Source organism: Siniperca chuatsi, linkage group LG6 (assembly GCF_020085105.1).
Source record: "Siniperca chuatsi isolate FFG_IHB_CAS linkage group LG6, ASM2008510v1, whole genome shotgun sequence".
In the NCBI taxonomy this organism is placed as follows: domain Eukaryota; kingdom Metazoa; phylum Chordata; class Actinopteri; order Centrarchiformes; family Sinipercidae; genus Siniperca; species Siniperca chuatsi.
This window is the reverse complement of record NC_058047.1, coordinates 31,101,379-31,122,256: the sequence shown is the minus strand read 5'-3', so window position 1 is coordinate 31,122,256 and position 20,878 is coordinate 31,101,379. Positions and strand designations below refer to the sequence as shown.

At 38.6% G+C, this 20,878-nt stretch overlaps 1 protein-coding gene across 2 annotated transcripts in view; it reads left to right on the top strand.

Annotated features, from left to right (window-relative positions):
* LOC122877465 (neurturin) overlaps positions 1–14,943 on the top strand; it is a 36,382-nt gene extending 21,439 nt beyond the window's left edge. Inside the window, exon 4 of one of the 2 annotated variants that reach the window (XM_044199043.1) lies at positions 4,778–14,943. In XM_044199043.1, the coding sequence (XP_044054978.1) occupies positions 4,778–5,169 (392 nt within the window). In that variant the 3' untranslated portion in view covers positions 5,170–14,943. Of the gene's footprint in view, positions 1–4,774 lie in introns of both variants that reach the window. The other variant, XM_044199042.1, reaches the window with a different exon arrangement.
* The last annotated feature ends 5,935 nt before the right edge of the window (positions 14,944–20,878 follow it).

Here is a 20,878-nt window from a genome sequence, read left to right as displayed (position 1 = left end):
TAAAAATAAAATGTTATTTAATTTGAATTTTGAATTTTTTTTGACGGAACAAATCCTTTGATGGGGCAATTCTACAGGTAATCCGTCGATGGCCATGAAATCAGCATTATTTATTTATTTATTTTGGTGATTATTTAAAGTACACCTGATGTCAAACAAATGTGGATCTAAAGAGAGCATTTTTAGTTTGAGGAATAGTTCTCACAGACAGCTGAGATATTCCAAGTTCATCAGCACTGCAAACTGCTTTTTTCCAGTCTCCAAGTAGTGGAGAGTGATGCAGTGTTATTGGATTGTTTTGATTTGTTGATCAGCTGATTTGATTCTTATAAACTCACCCACTATCAAAATAAGCTTTGTATTATATTTTTCCGAAACACTGGTGCGATGAGGCTTATTACCTGTAGCATCTGACTGTCAGTAGGTCTAACTTCTCTCAGACTTAGGACCTACTTTTAGCACAAAATGCTTTGTGAACCTCTCTCTCAAAACCCAACATGGCAGCAGCAGATGGCCACCCACCATTGACTCTGGTTCTGCCAATGAGATAACTTCTGTTATGAACTGACAGTATATAAATAAAATTGAATTGAATTGAATGACTCCAACACCAAAAACTGAGGACTGATACGCTCCTCTTTTTCAGCAGTGTCTCCTAACTCAGACAGTTAGCAGCTACTTTTAGCCATAGGATGTTTTATGAATACGTATGTAGATGATTTTTGCTTTATTAATGCAATCAATGATTTCAACAGCTCCAGCCAATGTCTGTGATCCCTTGTTGTCCTCCTCTTATTCTGATACAGCTTTCCATCATGCAGTTGGACCAGGATCCAGCAGATGAGAGAGATTAACTAACCAGAGTACAGTTGACATGCCAAATATGTTTACATACACCAGGAATTTGTGTGAGTTGAGCTGAGTATAGGTCAAATCAGAGCTCTTTAACATATGGCTAAGTAATACAAGATGTCTTGATGATGAACTTTTGTTATCCTGTGCTTGAGTGAGTGCCCCTGTTAACATGAATAAACCAGTTAGCAGGCTATTTCTGTGCAATAATATGTTACTTTCAGTTCCAACTGCACATTACACAGTGTAGTTCTAATTTAAATTGTGTGAAGAGACTAGATATTTCCTGAGATTTTATGTTACTATCATAATATTGTGATGTACTGTAGCTGAAATGCCCTTTCCTGGTCTTACAAGCAGCAGTACAGTTAGATGAAAGGTTTTGTAGCTGTAGCTGAGTGAAATAAACAATACATGCCTCTACCTTCTGGTCATCCACATTACTAACCCTTATGATATATTTTCATCTGCAATATATCACATTATAACAAGAGTGACTTTGTCATTATCATCCAGCCCTAGAGCAGAAATGGTGATTTCAATAGAAGTAGAAATACCTTCAAAGATGCACTAATCAATATTTTTATATTAACAATGGACAATGTGTAATGTCAAATGTGTTGCTCATACTGACAAACCAAGAAGTTTGCTGACCCTTCAGTTCCCCTCAGCTCTACTCGGCATTTTAGCTTCTTTCAGCTCATTGTTTTCTTTTTACAGCCCACAACTGTTTTGTTCACTTTCACTGCTCTCATAGCATTGTTTTTCACTCTTTTCAGTGAAAAAGCTAACAAACATACATAAACAAACTGTACACTACCTGCTCAGCACCAAACAACAGACAAACACAATTAGAGACTAGCTGGTGAACATAGTAGAGCATTTAGCAGCTAAAGACCCAGATATTTTTGTGGTGGTTTGAGGTGTAACCAAAAAGGCAACAAATAAAGTCATCACAAATTTTTGGACAATCTGGGCTTTCTGCCTGCTTTATCAAATCAAACTGCCTAGAGTATCACTCCATAACTGATTACCCATTGGTGTACACGTGAGATTGATACCTCACTGTTTAACAACTTGGAATTGCATTACATTAACAAAGTAATGATACTGCTCTTAAATTCACATGAAAACTTACATTTGGAAGAGAAAATCCAGGAAAGAAGCGAACCCATCTGCATTTAATTCGGACCTATGTCTCAATATAACAGAGGAATGCTATGCTAATTTCAGCCCCTCCCAAATTGACCATCTTGTTGATAGTGCTGCAGGCTCACAGCGAACGACACTCGATTCTACTGCCCCTCTAAAAAAGAAGATAATAAAACAAAGACGATTAGCTCCATGGTATAACCCCCAAACCCGCAAATGAAAGCAAACATTGCGAAAACTTGAAAGGAAATGGCTTTCAAAAAACCTGGAAGAATCTTGTTTAGTCTGGCAAGATAGTCTTAAAACATGTAGGAAAGCCCTCTGTAATGTCAGAGCAGCCTACTACTCATCATTAATAGAGGAAAATAAAAACAACCCCAGGTTTTTTTTCAGCACTGTAGCCAGGCTGACAGAGAATCACAGCTCTATTGAGCCATGTATTTCTTTAGCCCTAAGTAGAAATGACTTCATGAGCTTCTTTAATGATAAAATTTTAACTATTAGAGAAAAAAATTCATCACGTCCTGCCCTCAACCAGTACCGATTTATCTTCAGACACAGGAACCTTAGAAACAACTATAAAACCTGGTATATATTTAGACTGCTTTGCTCCTATCGACCTTCTTCAGCTAACATCTAAGCCATCAACCTGTCTCTTAGACCCCATTCCAACTAGGCTGCTTAAAGACATTTTACCCTTAGTTAGCACTTCTTTACTGGATATGATCAATCTGTCTTTATTAACAGTCTATGTACCACAGCCCTTTAAAGTAGCTATAATTAAACCTCTTCTTAAAAACCCCACACTTGATCAAGGGGTTTCAGCCAACTACAGACCTATATCTAACCTTCCCTTTCTCTCTAAGATCCTTGAGAAAGCAGTTGCCAATCAGTTGTGTGACCTTCTAAATAACAATAGCTTATTTGAGGATTTTCAGTCAGGATTTAGAGTGCATCATAGCACAGAGACAGCACTGGTGAAAATTACAAATGACCCTTTAAGTGCATCAGACAATGAACTTGTCTATGTACTTCTCTTGTTAGATCTTAGTCTTGCATTCGACACCATTGACCATCACATCCTATTACAGAGACTGGAACATTCATTTGGCATTAAAGGAACCGCACTAAGCTGGTTTAAATCCTTTCTATCAGATCAATCTCAGTTTGTACATGTTAACGGTGAGTCCTCCATGCACGCCAAAGTTAGTCATGGAGTTCCACAAGGTTCTGTGCTTGGAACAATTCTATTCACCTTGTATATGCTTCCTTTAGGCAATATTATTAGGAAACATTTCATAAACTTTCAATGTTATGCAGATGATACCCAATTATATCTATTGATCAAGCCAGATGAAACTAATGAGCTAACTAAGCCTGGATGACCTGCAATTTTCTGATGTTAAACTCCGACAAAACTGAAGTTATTGTACTTGGCCCCAAACACCTCCGAAACACTATCTATCTAAAGATATAGTTGCTCAAGATGACATTGTCCTGGCCTACAGCACTACCGTAAGGAACCTCGGAGTTATCTTTGATCAGGATTTATCCTTTACCTCCCACATGAAATAAGCTTCAAGGACTGCCTTCTTTCACCTACGTAACATTGCAAAAATCAGGCACATACTGTCTCAAAATGATGCAGAAAAACTAGTCCATGCATTTGTTATTTCTAGGCTGGACTATTGCAAATCCTTATTATCCGGCTGCCCGAATAAGTCCCATAAGACTCTCCAGTTGATCCAGAATGTTGTGGCATGTGTACTGACAAGAACTAGGAAAAGAGATCATATTTCTCCAATATTAGCATGTCTGCACTGGCTCCCTGTAAAATCCAGAATAGAATTTAAAATCCTTCTCCTCACCTACAAAGCTCTTAATGGTCAGGCACCATAATATCTTAAAGAGCTCATAGTGTCTTATTACCTCACTCGAACATGGCACTTCCAGAATGCAGTGTTCCTAGAGTTTCCAAAAGTAGAATGGGATCCAGAGCCTTCAGTTATCAAGCTCTTCTCCTGTGGAATCAGGTCCCAGTTTGGGTTCGGGAGGCAGACACCATCTCCACATTTAAGAGTAGGCTTAAGACTTTCCTCTTTGATAAAGCTTATAGTTAAGGCTGGCTTGGGTGAGTCCTGAACCATCACTTAGTTATGTTGCTATAGGCCTAGACTGCCGGGAGACTTCCCATGATGCACCTCTTTCCTCTCTCCTCCTCTCCCTCTCCATCTGTAAGCATTTTTATCCCATTACTGCATTTTACTAACTTGACATCATCTCTCTTTCTTGTAGTTTTGTGCTTTCTTGTCTCTCTCCTCTCTCCTTCTGTTGCTTTCAGCATTCTCTCTCTCTCTCTCTCTCTTTCTCAAAACCTAACATGGCAACAGCGGATGGCCACCCACCACTGAGTCTGGTTCTTCCCAAGGTTTCTGCCTGTTAAAAGGAAGTTTTTCTTGCCACTGTCGCCAAGTGCTTGCTCATGGTGGGATTTGTTGGGTCTCTGTAAATAATATTATAAAAAGTACGGTCTAGACCTGCTCTATAACAAAAGTGCAGTGAGATGACTTTTGTTATGAATTAGCGCTATATAAATAAAATAAAATTGAATTGAATTGAAAATTTTGTCACTGTCTCCCACAATGTCTTTTTTGATTCTACCACAGAAATTTTCAAATATTATAAAATTCCACAGCTTTAATAGTTGCATGTTGTGAATCAAATAATTGACTACCCAGGTGTTTTCGTGTGTGTTTCCTTTTTCTTTTAGAAGAGCCGACAGAATTCCAGCAAAGCAGATGGCAGCGTGCACCTCGTTACCCAAACTCGCCCAGAATATCAAGGAGGAACCGCAAGAAGACCAAAAGCAGTCGCGACTGCCACTTGGAGAAGAAAGAGATGCGGGTGCAGGATCTCGGTCTTGGCTATGACTCGGACGAGATAGTCCTCTTTAAGTACTGTGTTGGCACATGCCACAGCTCCCGCAAGAACTATGACCTGGCCCTCAAGGCTCTGATGGACAACAGGAGCATCTCCGGCACGAAGGTCAGCAGTCACCCGTGCTGTCGCCCTACCCGCTATGAGACCGTATCCTTCATGGACACAAAGACTACCTGGCAGACAATTAAGTGGCTCTCGGCAGCCAACTGCAGCTGTGTCGGCTGATTGTAAAGAAGAGTGTCTACCTGCAATACAAAAAAACACAAAAAAGCTCTTGTGTGAAAGAGCAGGATGCCATGAGTCCTGGTCTCTATGGTGGGTGACTTTACCCTGGTTCATGTGATCTGAGGTGTGGTCCTGGGATGGGAGACAGTGCAGTGTCCACAGCCTTCCCTCCACTAATAGCTTGGCTGTTGTTAATGGAGGTTCAGATACCTTCAGATAGAGCCTGATGGAGCCTGGCATCAGCTGGATATGTTTGCTACCAGCCTGGGGCAGTAGAAGGTTTGTTTAAATGCCACCAGCAATAAGCACAGAGGAGTAAACTATCAATATTGGATTATATTTTGTGTCCGTCATTCAGCCCTTTTGGGTAATGCAACACCCACTGGCAGCAATGTTGGAGGTCTTTAGCTCCTTGGCAAAAGAAGCTCTAAATAGCTGATTACATTTCTAAGTGTGAAGCTTGGCTATCGCTCCAGAATTCAGTATGGTTAGGTTAATTGAAAACTTCTGTGTTATTTTTGACTGGGAGCTGTTGATTTCACCAGTAATCTGTTTTCTGAAAATCATAGTACCTTATCAGCTATCTAGCTAATACATTTGCTAGTCCTCAAATAGAAGGTTGCATTAGAAGGCTAACTGCATGCAGACAATTGTGGCAGAAACATACAGACTCCAATTCAATTTTATTTATATAGCACCAATTCATAACAGAAGTTATCTCATTGCGCTTTTCCTATAGAGCAGGTCTAGACCGTACTCTTTATAATATTCTCCAGCAGGTATTAAGGGTAAATTCTTTCTTTATTTGTGTTCACAAATTATTAATTTGTGCCAAATAATTAATAGACTGGAAACATTATTATTCATTATTCCGTGACCTTAAGGGGTGTCAAAGATAACACAACCTTAAGCCTAAAAGCCAAAACCTAAAGGCTATCCACTTATCTCATTCCAAAATCAAAATAAAACTGTATTAAAGTGGTCATATTATGCTCATTGTCAGATTCATAATTTTATTTTGGGGTTGTACCAGAATAGGTTTATATGGTTTAATTTTCAAAAAACACTGTATTTTTCTCATACTGCACATTGCTGCAGCACTTCTTTTCACCCTGTGTCTTGAACACTCTGTTTTAGCTATCGAGTCAGGCATCTCACTTCTATTCGATCTTTGTTGGGAGTTGCACATGCGCAGTACTGAGGTAAGGACTACTAACCAATCAGAAGCAGAGTAGGGCAGGTCCTGACGAGCAAGGTATTGTGATCCAAAACAAAGCCGCTTCAGCTGGTTACTATGGCTTTGGTTCAGCAGTGCATGTTCGAGCCTGGTACCGGAACACAGGCAGCCAGCTTCACAACTTAGACTGGAGCATGATGTTTCAGAGTGGTAAATGATTAATTTGTAACTAATTTATCTTTCATAGGTAATGTTTTAACTGTGCACTCTACATCATAGTAACAACTTTATGCCCATTGACTGCCTGTAGGGTATCTAACGTCATTTTAATTTCATATTAAGGTGTCCTTGTGGACATACATAGTGACATAGGTACGTTAAGTAAAGACTGGAGTACAATCAAGCTGTTTTCAGGCATTTCAGGAACAGTGTTTTCTGTGGGAGAGGGTAACTCACTTTGGGGTGGACTTTGGGCTTTTTCACTTTGCAAACCTATTTACATGCACAAAAAATACAACACAATAAAGGAAAGGGAAAAAGCTAAAAAGCATGACATGACCACTTTAAAGCCAGGAAGCCCATTCAGATTGTTTATGACCTAACAGCTTTTACTGTTCACCATTCAATAGTATCAATTCAGCAACTTTGGCATTCCAGGGACCAAAATACAAACTTGATGAAACAAATTACTTATTTGATGGTACAAATTACTAATTTGTACACACAAATTATTAATTAAATTCGTGCTCACAAATTTCAAAACGTTTACCCTTTATATATTTCAAATTCTATAGAGAAAAACTTAAAGTCAAAGTACAGCAATATTGATTTTCATTTGAATTAATAACACACTTGGCACGCAACATATTCTGGCAAAGCTAAGCCCTTTTATTTGAACTGCTGCTTGTGGCTAAATATATAATATATTAAATTAAATAAAATTTATATTAAAATAAATTTAAAGTTGAAGACGGTTGATGGTTTTGCATATGGTTTGAATTGTGATCCGCTTCAAATGTTTGCATGCAAGCCAAAAACTCAATAATTTGTTCAGGTCACAGTAATCACTGTATCTAAAAACACAAGTCTACCATATCAGACTATTCACTTTTAGTTTGAACATTACTGACTTACTATACATCCACACTACAGCATTGTTTAAATATTTCTCTTTTTCTTGCTTGGTTGTTTAATAGCCTATAATACTTATCCATTATTTGCCAAAAGTTATCCAGTAAACCTCCATGATGGAGTCAACTGTGATTTCTGGATATTTTTGAATCACCTGCAAAGCCTCTATCAAAACTAAGTCAAGACAGCATGATATTAACAGCCTCAAATCAACCAAAAACTCAGCCAGTTTAAAGACCAAATACTATGATGTGAAGACATGCTATTAAGAACTTCGAAGTTTATAGAAGTTTTATCTTTTATTTTTTGTAAATACAATGGTCTTCATAAGACCAAAATTTTCTTTCACTATGTGATACAACTCTACCTTTCCTTCCAGGGCAGCTGGATAACATACTTTCTGGTCAAGGAAAACTCATTATGAAAGCAATTGTTATCAGTCTTCCAATGTCCTAAACAGTCTCTCTCTCTCTCTCTCTCTCTCTCTCTCTCTCTCTCTCACACACACACACACACACACACACACACACACAAAAGTATGCTTTGTTTATTTTAGTAGATGACATGTCTAATGCTTTACATGACCCTAGTGGCTTTCTAAATTCAGCAAAGCAGATCAGATCACAACATACTTCTTGCCAACCTATGCTAATTGTAAATGCCACAGTGGCTCTGCAGTACTTGTTTCAGCAGAGCTTGTTTACATCTTACATCTGAGTGACAGCTTTCACCACATGGTCTATTTTCAGATCAGGTGTGATGTGATACCACTCACAAGCACCTGACCTGTCGTTTAAACAAAACAAGTGTAAAAATCATTTTTGGTGACATCTACTACAGATTAGTTGCTGAAACAGGTTTGCAAAGAAGCCATTTAGACTGTGACATTTATTACTACTAACATAACTTCACACAATGTGAAATGCAACATGAATTGATAATGCCTGTAAATAAGATAATGTGCTATAAATTCAATTATGTTTTAAATTGGAATAAAGACTGCTATACCAGATATTGCTAGATGATTTAGCTAAACCCCAGATAACCTTCAATGACAACTGATTTTAATGTCCAATGCCACCATTTTTGATTTGTTTTATACAATATCTGCACATGGTAACCACAGTATGGTTAAGGTTAGGGAGAGATCATGGTTATGACAAGTAAACTATACCTAAGCTACGATGAAGGTTAATAAAAACTGATAATACATCAAATTGCCTATAATTTTTCGCATTTTTACATTCTGAATTTCCTTAGCAATGTATGTAACAACTTAACATACAGTATACTGCAACTATAAGCCAAAACAAATGAATAAGTATTTTTCAAGTGCAAAAAACAGGACATCATCCCTCACTGGCTTCCCACCAACAGTGTCAGTTGTGTTGCTTGCCAGGTCTCTGCAGTCATGGGCCACATGAATATTACCACGGTTTTAGGTGTGCAGACCCATGTTTGTCCTTGCTGCACACACAGTTGAAGTGTCTATCAAAAATGTATCCATGAAACAAGTGAACTGCACTTATTTTAGCTTATTATTACAATAAATATTATTACATTTTTCATAAACAAATGACCACTGGAATTATAATTTAATAACAATTACAAAATGTATTTAGTTATTACATTATACACAAAAAGTTATTATGTTATGTGCTGAACAATTTTATTACATTATATGCAGATTATTACATTTTTTATTTCAGTATCTGCAGTTATTACATTGTGGGCAGTTATGACATTATCAGTTTAATGGCACACTGCTTCTTGCATTGGCACTAAACATTGGCTCTGGATGTAAATAGTATACTGCAGTTTCATAGGGGATACACATAGTGATAACATTTTTAAAGCAATCTTTGCAACACTATATCAGTACATTTGTTGCGAGCTTTGTTTCACTTTGTTCCACCCCTCTGTACTGCACATATTTACGAGCCTTTCAGAAACCTGAGTGGACCGCATGTGGGTCAACACGAGAAGCAGTTTCAGTTTCCAGTCCTTCCACATTTGACCAATAAAAAAAGATTTGGACCCTAAACATTCAAAAGTTTACAATGGAGCATATGGTGGAGTATATATTTTGTACATGCAAGCGCTCTAAGAGAGTATTCATTCAAGCTTTTTGTGTCCGCCTGCATTGAAAACTAGTCTAGAAATGTCCAAGTGAAGCATTGGCGTGTTTTGTACTTCATGTCTTAGCAATATGTATCTCTGAAGAGTGTTTCTGCAGATAACACTGGGATAACAAAGCACTTATACATTTTTATTACTACAATTGGTTCTGCCTCACACTATTCAGTTCACTGAAAGACTTCCAACTTTTGCTGTTTTTTGGTATTGAGGATCATCTGAAGAATGCTTACAGCCAAGCTCGCACAGGATCTCACATTTGCTTTCAATTACACGTCATGTTTTTATGATAGCAAATAGAGGTTCTATTGTTTAGAAGCAAAATAGAAACTCTCAAGAGAATTTGCCAACAACATTATCATAAATATAGGTCCAAACACAATCCTATTGGACCAGCTCATTGTATTAGCCTTAGGACTGTGATCAATCCCTCAAATTAAACAAAAAACCCTACTCTTTAGGTAGAGTACATTCATAACTAATTTTACTTACAGAGTTTTAGTAATACAAATTTAAACCAACCGTTGGTTGCGAGCTGGCAAGATACATCTTATAAATGAGACAGGCAGCTTTGGACTGGAGGGTGAATAGTTTCACCTTTAACAGAGCTAGGCTAACTGTTTCCCTGCTAAGGTTAGATAAACACAGACAATTGGTGCTTCCATCTTAGTCCCTTCCACGTAAGACGTGAGGAAGAAATGCAAGGAAAAGATAAGAGGAGAGAGGAATTGAAAAAAGACTTCCATGAAGGACGGTCTCTTGTATCCTCCCTCGAGCCTCTTCAGGGCAGCCCCCTCGATCTTCCGAACAGAAAAAAACAGATTGATTTACGGCTCACCCGTGGACAGAGGAGTGAGGGACACATGAAATGAGGGAAATAAGAAGCACCCTTTGTAGAAATGAAATTGCTATCAATTTCCTCATCTGACTGTGGATAAGACAATGCACAAGCATATTTCTCAAAATGGTCCCGTTCAGAGCTGAAGTGTCCCTAACCCAAACAGAAAAGTGATATGTAGAGAGATTACTTTATTATAGATATACTGTACTGAAGAAGTATAGTCATGTAGTTGTAATAAACAAGTTCATATAGCTTTACTGTGCTGTCAGCTTGTGTACATACAGTAGCTGAATGTGGTACAATGCAGTATATCACTAGCAACATCCTTTCTGAGACCTTCTGTCGCTATTTAAGTCACAACTTCTCTGTACCTAACTTCTCTGTTAGATGCTTTGCATCATGTTGCCTTACTGTACATGAGTAGTTACTGTTTAAATTATTTAATTTATTCTTTATTTGCATTAAACCTATTCTGAGGATACTTATTATTAATTAAGTAGCCATGTATATTTATGTTTATTCAGTCAGGAAGAAAGTGACACTTTACCTGAAGCATATTTTGAGGCTATAATAATGTAGCTTTAATACCACTTAATAAAGACAGTACCAAAAATATGTAGCAGAGGCCTAAATACAAATTGGTACAAAATGAAGCAGAGGGATGACACTCAACTCGGCTATCAGAAATAATCTAATAATACTAAATAACTGAATTTAACTCGCATTAAAATCACCTCGGGGCAACCCCCTTAGAAAAGACTTGACTCGTAAACAGAGACTGTAACATTTCATACACACAACCCAATCAAGTTCTTTATACATGAAAAAAGTATTCAACTACTCACTACACAGACAACTAATGACTACTAAACTTGACTACAAATGGATGAATAAATACAATGATGAGTGAATGCAGTGAACACAACGACAGACAATTAATAAATGAATCAGTGAAGCAATGAATACCAAAAATAAAGCACTGAATGATACCTTGGCAAGATGGCTTGATTTGTGCAAACAAAGGAGACCACAACGTGGATGAAAACTTTAACGTTAACCAGTGAAATTAACTTGCACCGTACAGCAGCTGAGATTGTTGGGAAGTAAAAGGGGAATATCTGAAAAGATTCAAATCATTTCTACAGTATATTGATGTGGGACTTTACTTCATTCCCTTAACATTCCCTAACTGCCCTACCAGTGTAGCATCAACCCCGGGAGAAAAGCACAAAAAAAGTAAAGTTTCACCTGGTGTTCAGACGGCCAGGGGAACGTTGCACTGGAGGGAGGAGGAGAAGCGGGGGGCGGATCTTTGTCGAACTCTTTGGTTTCTCGGGTGCGATCGGTCCCACGGACGGCTGAGCTTGGCTGTCATCTTTTGCCTTTTTCACACATAGTTCCCAGTAAATTACTGGGATAACCTTTCACTATTCACACATGCAGCTTCATTCAGGAACATTTCAGTCTGACACCTTTTCACACATGGCAATGCTGGAATAGATGGGGCAAGTAACAGTCCAGCAGATGGTGGTAATGCAACACTTATGGATGCCAACGCCATGTATATAGCAAAATCAAGAAAGATTATGGAGTCTGGTGTGTGTCACCAGAATAATAATTTGACTTGTACAGTGTTAAATCCTAATCATTTAATACATTTAAACATTTTACTCACCCCGCCAACACATAACAACTGGCCAATCAGAGCTCTTGCTGCGGCTCTGTGGGCTGCTTATACATCTTTAAATTAAAGCAATCACAAAATAAATTCGTAAATGTTAAAGCAGGAAACAAATGAATTGTGAGACAAAGTATGACAGACACATGAGGAAATGGAATGACAAAATGTAAAATGTAAAAACCTTTTAAAAATGGATTTTGCTATTCTATTTTCAAATGTTATTACTAACTTGTCATTTAAAGGTATAATATGTAACATTTGTACATTAAAATGTCTAAAAACGACTAGACCCATGTTATATATTTTGTTGAGTTGTGTACTTACATTATCCCAAATGTTTCCAACAATGTTCAAAGCCAAAGAAATCCATAATTTTATTCAAGGTAACGGTGCATTTCATTTGGTAACCTGTCAATGGCGTCACATCCCCTTTACCCCCTCTAGTTGCTACAACTTGTGGGGAAACAGGAATACGTCTGGAAGTGGGGAAGGAAGTTGGCGAACGTGGCTAAATGTAACATGAATAAAACTTTAATACACGACCGCGTCCATAAACATGATTTCTGCCTGAGTCACGTCAGCCAGGGGTGGAAAGTATATGTCCAATTTACTGATTTACTAACAATTACTGATTTTCAAAAAGGTACACATACACAAAACACTTCAGTAATAGTAACAAGGAGAAACATAGCCCATTAATTCCATCCGTGGTTAAAAGTCACTAGTTTACACTCTAAAGGTAAGAGCTGACCCATATTTTAATTTCACTACATCAATTACAACAATTTAGTATAGGCCTAAAACGTGCTTATGATGCCTTATAATCTGCCCTGAGCAAGGCTTCAAATACAGTGTCACTGAGCAGGGCTCTACCTACATGGCATGACTACAGCTGGGTCTGGATGAGTGTGAAAGACTAGATTAAACTGTGACCCAGGAAACACAGTGAGTAGTGAGTTGTGCCTGTGTCTGGCGCCCCTGCTACCAGAGAAACCAGGGCTACTACACTGCTCTAACCTGTATGATATGTCACAACCCATTATGTAAGACAAGCCTGACAGGTCATCACCTGCAGTTTGCAGTTAAAAACTTCATATAAAAAACCTCATATAAGAAATGTTTATAGTCTTCATTTATGTCGTGGTACTGTATTGGTACTGTTTTGTCTGTCTCCCCTACTTAATTCTTTGTATACAAAGCATTGTACTGGTTATGATGACTCAAAATGTATTACTTAAGGTACATTGTACATTACAGGCATCTTAAAATTTTATATTGTATAAAGCTTATAATAAACAACAAAACTCCTTCACATTAGTGTTCTCCTCCTCTCCTCTAATCTCAGTGTGTCACATGACTGCTAGAAATGACTTGTAGTAAGCACTTTATGAGCTCAGCTTGTCTGACATCCTCAGTAACATGACAAGATGGTGATGATGGACCTGCAGCTGATCCACTCTCTGTGGCTGTTTCTCAAGCTGAAGCCAATGCTGCTTCATTTATCAACAGGCTATTATAATATTAGCTAGCTAGCCACATCACATACCAATATTAAACCATTCTGAAATGCTGTTAGCAATTTGTGTTCACTCACATTTCTTTTGAAATAATTTTGTCGACAACTGCTTTCTAATAATTGTCTTTTTCGCTTCTGTCTTGCGTTTTTCTTTTGGTAGCCTAATTCAACTTTTTTTAAATGACATGATCAAAGTTCACCTGAAGCCCTGAGCATCCGCATCAGCACAATCCCCAAGACTTTCTTGATTCATTTATAAGACATTTCAAAACCTAAGTCTTGATTTTGTGCCCACCTAAGCCTCATAGATACATACACGTAGATACTGCATTGGTCGCTGCTGTTCATTGTTCAAATGTGGCCGCCATATTGGTGGGGAAGTCACGCCTAATGCATGTAAGTCTATCAAGGCCACAATTAAAATCATCAACTTCCTAATCAACTCGCTGACTTTTCAACCAATTCAAGCTGTTTGGTTTGTTACAAATGCCAGAGATGGATTTATGATACTAGAACTGTCCAGAACCCCGCCGCAAGATGGTGGTGGCAGAGACGCATCTCACAAGCTGGATGCGGACTACGTGTGATCGTGGTTGACTACCACCATCTTGTCTGCAGGTCCTTCTCGGTGGTGCAATAACTGCGTTTGGAGCATGGATGTATTAAGAGATACAGTGCTGCTACTCTGCCTCGCCGCTAATTGTTCCCAGTGGCCACTTGTGGTATTGCAACCAAAAATCTTCTGCGGCCCAAAAAGCATTTTCCCCATAGACCACCATTATAAAAGAAATGTCTTTAAAACTGTTGACAGGACACCTGAAACTGCAAAGAAGATCATTTATTACTCTTTCTATTGTGAATTTTTAATCCATGGAGGTTATATATTTGTAAAACTTTACAAGGGCCTAGAAAAGTATGTGTGACGTCATCCCAATGTAAAGTCTATGGGCCGAGCCTTGCAGCAAACCTGGCAGCCAAAAACGTTTTTGGCTTATTCGCTTGGCGAGCAATTTTCATTCAAGTGAATCTTTGGAGTCTTTTATCCAGTTCTTATAATACATCCATGGTTTGGAGACATGGTTGGTGTCCCCCCTACTGCCAGAGTGGACTGAACCATGTGGTCTTTCACAGGAGCATGCACTTTCCACAACTGAAAAGTGTCCTCACTTTCTCTTTCCAGTTCAGTTTGATATAATGCATTAGAGAAAATAAAAAGCAATAACATTAAACAAATGAGACAAGTTGGAAGTAAAATGGTGTGCTCGCATTAATAAAAGCTTGATTTAAAAAGATATGTTTTGAGAAGTGATTCATTTTAGATGTCACTGATTCTGCAAGCCTCAGATCCTCGGGCAGGGAGTTCCAGAGCTCAGGGGCTCTGACTGTAAAAGCATGGTCACCTTTAGTCTTGAGCCAGCAGAGCCCTGCCTGAGGATCTGAGTCTGCGCTGTGGCTCAAAGGGGAGCAGCAATTCAGCAATATAACTGGGAGCTAAACCATGGTTTAGGTGATCAGTAAAATCTTAAAATCAGTTCTAAAACGGACTGTTAATCAATACAGAGAGACTAAAACAGGGCTGATATGATCTTGTCTTCTATTTGTTAAAAGCCGAGCAGCTGCTGAAGGCGAGAGATAGGCTTAACCCTGAATACAATGAATTACAATAATCTAACCGAGATGAAATCAAAGCATGAATGACCTTCTCAAGGTCAAGAGAGAAAAGACTGATTTTTGAGATACTCCTCAACTGTTAAAATCCTGATTGAACAACTTTTGTAATTAGTTTTTCAAATACAAGGACACTGTCAAATATTACACCCAGGTTTCTGGCTGCAGGTCTGACATTTGTAAACAGGGAGCCAAGATGTTTTTGTGAAATGGGGATGGACTTTGGAGGACCAAAAAGAATGATTTCAGATTTGTTTTCATTTAGCTGGAGAAGATTTTTGGACATTTAGCACTTTATTTCTGACAGACAAGTTGAAAATGAAATGAAAATTGCCTACTTCACTGGTTTTTAATGGGGTATATATTTGCGTTTTCCAACAGTTTCATAACATAACTCAAACTGGAAAATGTTGACAGCTCTGGGTACTGTGGCTGTTAAAGGCTTTGAATGAGTGCGCAAGTCTGTAGTGCCCCCTCCTGGTACACATAGGAATCTGCCTCTGTAGATTCACACCAGTGTTGTAATTTACAGTAAAACTAGGCTATTTGATTTAACCAATACATACACATATTGTCATTTCAGACTATCTGAAGACAGATCATAGTGAGAAATACCCCGAGGTCTATGCCAATCATATCTATGCCGGCAGAAATCGGCTCATGTACGATGTAACTCAAGTATTTATGGTGAATAATAAATAATATGCCATATTTATGCCTGGTAAATGATCCGCGACGTGGAGCATTGTATGATGTAATGTGTGATTGCGTTCCACTAATAAATTAAACATATCAAAAACAAGTAGTATTTGGTTGGTTGGCTCTAAATTTCTGTTGTCGATCAGTCAGACTGGCTATGGTGGCTAGGCTAGCAATAACCATGTTAACTAGGGCTAGCTCCAATATGAGCTTTTGAGTATATCAGTAAAACATCTAACACTGACACACTGATCATACACACAAAATAAAATATTTAAATAGGCTTAATTTATCTATAAAGGTCAAAAGTGCTCTCGGTTCCAGAAGTGAATATCCCATTTACTCCACTGACTTTGAGAAAATCCTGGAACCAAGCCAACCAACTACAAAATGAATCCTGACCATAAAACATTTGATTTGGAGCAAAAAAAAAATTGGAAAATGAAGAGAAAGGCAAAGGTACAACTAGGACTGTGTACATAATTATTTTGACTGAAGGAACTACGCATCCCATAAACCATTGCATATGATACCTTTCCAACAACTTCCAACCTAACGATAGTAGCACACTTCTTCTTGAATTATTTAACCTTTGTCATTATTGTAGTGTTGTAGTGATTCTCTAAAAAAACGCAGCATGTCAGAAAGGGAAATCATGGCTGCTCTGTGGTCAACGGAACGTAAACGAGCGTAGAGTTCAATGGTATCAGTAAAGTGTGTAAAGTAAAAAAATAAATATTACTAACCGTTCGCGGGTGCAGTAAAACATTTCCATGGTAACAGCTAGTTCCACGGAGTCTGGACATGTGAAGGAGCAGGAGTGGGAATCGAGTAGCAGGTAAATACAAACAACTGTATCATAAATGGAATAATCATGAACGTTGGGAGTGAGGACGAAGGATGGGACCATGGAGGTATGGAGTGGCAGAAAGTGGCGTTCAAAAGGAAGAAAAAGAAAAATGGAAATAGTGGTCATTTAAGCAGTTCAAGGGTAGAGTCTGATGAAATGGCAAAAAGAGCTAGGGCATATCTAAGCTCGAGGCCTGAAAACCAAAACAAGGACTGGAAAGTAATAATTGAGTTTGTTGAGCATTTCCATCTCACATCGGTGGCTAAAGCTCTGGAAAAGGATGTAGGCAAAGTGAAGTACTTGAATAATAAGCGTATACTTGTACATGCAGTGAGTCAAGAACAACAGAACACTCTTCTGAAAATGACTACACTGGATGGTAAAAAAGTAAAAACCCATGAACCTGGCTCAGCTGCTAGATACAGGGGGGTCATATCTGGAATACCACTATCTGTCTCAATGGAAGATATCAAAACAGAACTGAAAGGAGGGAAAGTGCTTGATGCTAAACGTATTAATACTAAAAGAAACGGAGAAAGAGCAGAAATGCTGTCAGTAACCATCTTCAGCTGTGCAGTAAGAGAGTTCATTCCTCCGGCATTAAGATGCTTTAAATGTCAAAGAATGGGTCATACTGCCAGCCAGTGCGAAGGAAAAGAAAGATGTGCAAGATTCAATTTGATTCAGTTTTATTTATATAGCGCCAATTCACAACAGAAGTTATCTCGTTGCACTTTTCCTATAGAGCAGGTCTAGACCGTACTCTTTAGAATATTATTTAGAGACCCAACAAATCCCACCATGAGCAAGCTTTTGGCAACAGTGGCAAGAAAAAACTTCCTTTAAGAGGCAGAAACCTTGGACAGAACCAGACTCAATGGTGGACGGCCATCCGCCGCTGCCATGTTAGGTTTTGAGAGAGACAGAGAGAAAGAGAGAGAGAGAGAGAGAGAGAGAGAGGTTTTGGGGAGGGGGAGAGGGAGGCACATGCATTTGTAGTCATGCATTTGGAAAGTGTGGGAAAGATGTGTCAGTTAAATGTTGCAATTGTGAAGGAGACCACAGTGCAGCCTATGGGGGATGCACAGTTCAAAAACATGCAAGAGAAGTCCAAAAATGTAAAATAATAAACAAAGTGTCATATGCAGAGGCTGTTAAGAGGGTCAACAACGAACATGTAGCAGTAGAAAACAGCACTGAAAGTTATAACCCAGGAAACAGTAATGATCCTCCAAGTTCAGAAAACAGACAAACACATCAGACAGGACCACATGAGACCTCCCACAGGTGCAGGGTAAAGGAGGGAACCATGTTGGTAGATAAAGTTAATTTTGTTGCATTTGTATGTAAAGTGGTGTACGTCGGATTAGAACAAAATGACAGGAATGAGAGAATCGAAACAATTGTGGAAGCAGCACATGAGTACCTCGGGATGTCAAGCACAGAGTGTGAAACGATACAAGAACTGATGAACCCGTTCATATATGATGTCTCTAGTGATTAAACTAGTAATGGGGTCTCACATTCATTAAAGACAATTTAGCATGCAGAAGAATAAATCCTTCAGGTGGACATGAATGCACAGATATTGAGGTATACAGAACACAAGGCTCAATCAAAATAATGAATTATTACAGTCCATGTCAAACTTTAACAGCAGCAGTGTTTGAGGAAATACTGGGAGAGGAAAGTCACAGAGAAGTTTGGTGCGGTGATTTCATTGCACACAGTAGTCTATGGGAAAGTGATCATACTGATTATAATAGTACAGTGATTGAAGAAGCGATATATACCAGAAATCTTGTTTGTATAAACAATGGTAAAGGAACTGAGATATAAACAGGAATAAGATGTCATGTATTGAAGTACTGATGTATTTAACACTGGTTTCTGCAAATATGGCTAGTCTATGTGAGTGTTTGCCCCCTTCCTGATTTCTTATTGATGTAATGGGACACACACCTTACAAAAAGTTTAACTTTTGTCTTGTCAGTCCACAGAGAGAAAATACTCTGTGAACAAAAGTTGAACTTTTTGGAAGGTGTGTGTCCCATTACATCTGGCGTAAAAGTAACACCGCATTTCAGAAAAAGAACATCATACCAACAGTAAAATATGGTGGTTATTAGGTTTAGGGGGCAATCACTATTTCACACAGGGCCATGTAGGTTTGGATTTTGTGTTTACTTGTGTTATCTTTGACTAATATTTAAATTTGTTTGCTGATCTGAAACATTTAAGTGTGACAAACATGCAAAAAAATAAGAAATCAGGAAGGGGACAAACACTTTTGCACACCACTGTATATATGCTGGTCACTAAAAAGAAAATAGGTAACGAGCAGGGGTTAACACTATATAGCAAACCCATGGAAAGAGTCAGAGTGTTTAAATATCTTGGTCTATGGATTGATGAAAAATACACATGGAAGACTCATATTGAAAATATTGAGACCAAATGCAGCAGCAAAAACTCACCTAGAAAAACAGGACAGGATACAACACAGAGCACTAAGACTTTAGTTTAGGAGCATTAATGCAGTGCTGGTTGAATCCAGTGAACTGCCTCTGCATCGGAGGAGAATTAAGTTATCTCTAACATACTGGATCAGAATCCAGGGAGGAGGAGGAGGAGGAGGAGGAGGAGACTTAGCATCAACCGTTCTGCAGAACTGTTGGGAAAACACAACATTTCCTGGTAAATGTTTTGGCTGGGACATTAACAAGAAGGTGAAACAGTACAAATTAGATACTAATCAACACAGTCCAGCAGTTATTCATAGCAGCATTGCCCCATGGATATTTCCACAACCCACAGGAAATCTCCAAACACTAGAAAAGAGGAGAGAGTGGGCAGAGAGGAAGGATAACACTGGGTGCATGGTTCAAGAGTATTTGAAGAAAAGTTACTATAATTAACTTAATATTTTTACAGATGGATCAAAACATTCAAATAACGAACCTGTAGGGCTGAGTATACACATCCCAGAATTTGACAAAGGAAGTGTTAGAGAATCTCAAACAGGTTCTCAGGACACACAGCAGGCGTCTTCAGTGGGTAGAGGAGGTTAAACCGATTAAAGTGGTGGTATGTTCAGATTCTGCTGCTGCAATACAAAGTATACCGTCAGGAGAAACGGCCCGAGAGGATCTGTTAATCGAGGTTTATATGAGCCTACTGAATCTGCAGCAACCAGGAATCGATGTTCATTTCTGCTGGAGACCAGCTCATGTTGGAATAGAGGGAAATGAGACTGCTGATAAACTTGCTAAAAATGCACTAAACAAAGATGATAATGACATTTTAGAAATTAGTTTTGGGAGATCAGAAGCAAAATCACTAACTCATCAGGGAATAATGACATCATGGCAGGAAATCTGGAAAAACAACATCAAGGGTGGAGAATATTATAAAATCCAAAAATCTCAGTCAGAAATAATCAGGTAAATGTAGGAAAGAAGATGTTATCTGTTCTAGGCTGAGACTAGGACACACAGGACTCAGTGCTACCTTGTATACCATGAAACAGTCGGTGTCAGATAAATGTGAGACTTGTAACTGGAAGGAATGTGCTGAACACTGCTGATGGGATGTAGGAGGTTCAGTGTAGAGAGAGACTGAAGGGCAGGGAGGCAGGGAGCGGAGCATCAGAGGTCTGTTAGAGAAACACTTACAGGCTCAAAGGGAAGAAGAAGAAGCTTGTTCCACCAATCAGAGACGTCGCTGTAACACTTTAGGATTGTGGGTGGTGTAGTACTTCTCAATGGGATCGCGAATAAAACGTGATTTTCTTCAAACAAAGTCCATTTCATACAGACCTGTGGCTTCTACGGGAGCATATATCATCGTTTCGCAATCTCATAGCTCGTGGTAAGTCTACCTTGGATGGTTAAGACATTATGGCTATTAATCAAGAATAATCAAGAATACGAATGGGATTTTCACTTCCGGAACCTCACTGCTGAGCTTTACCTTTCAGGCTTGCCGTAGTGTTGTGCAACATTTAGCGC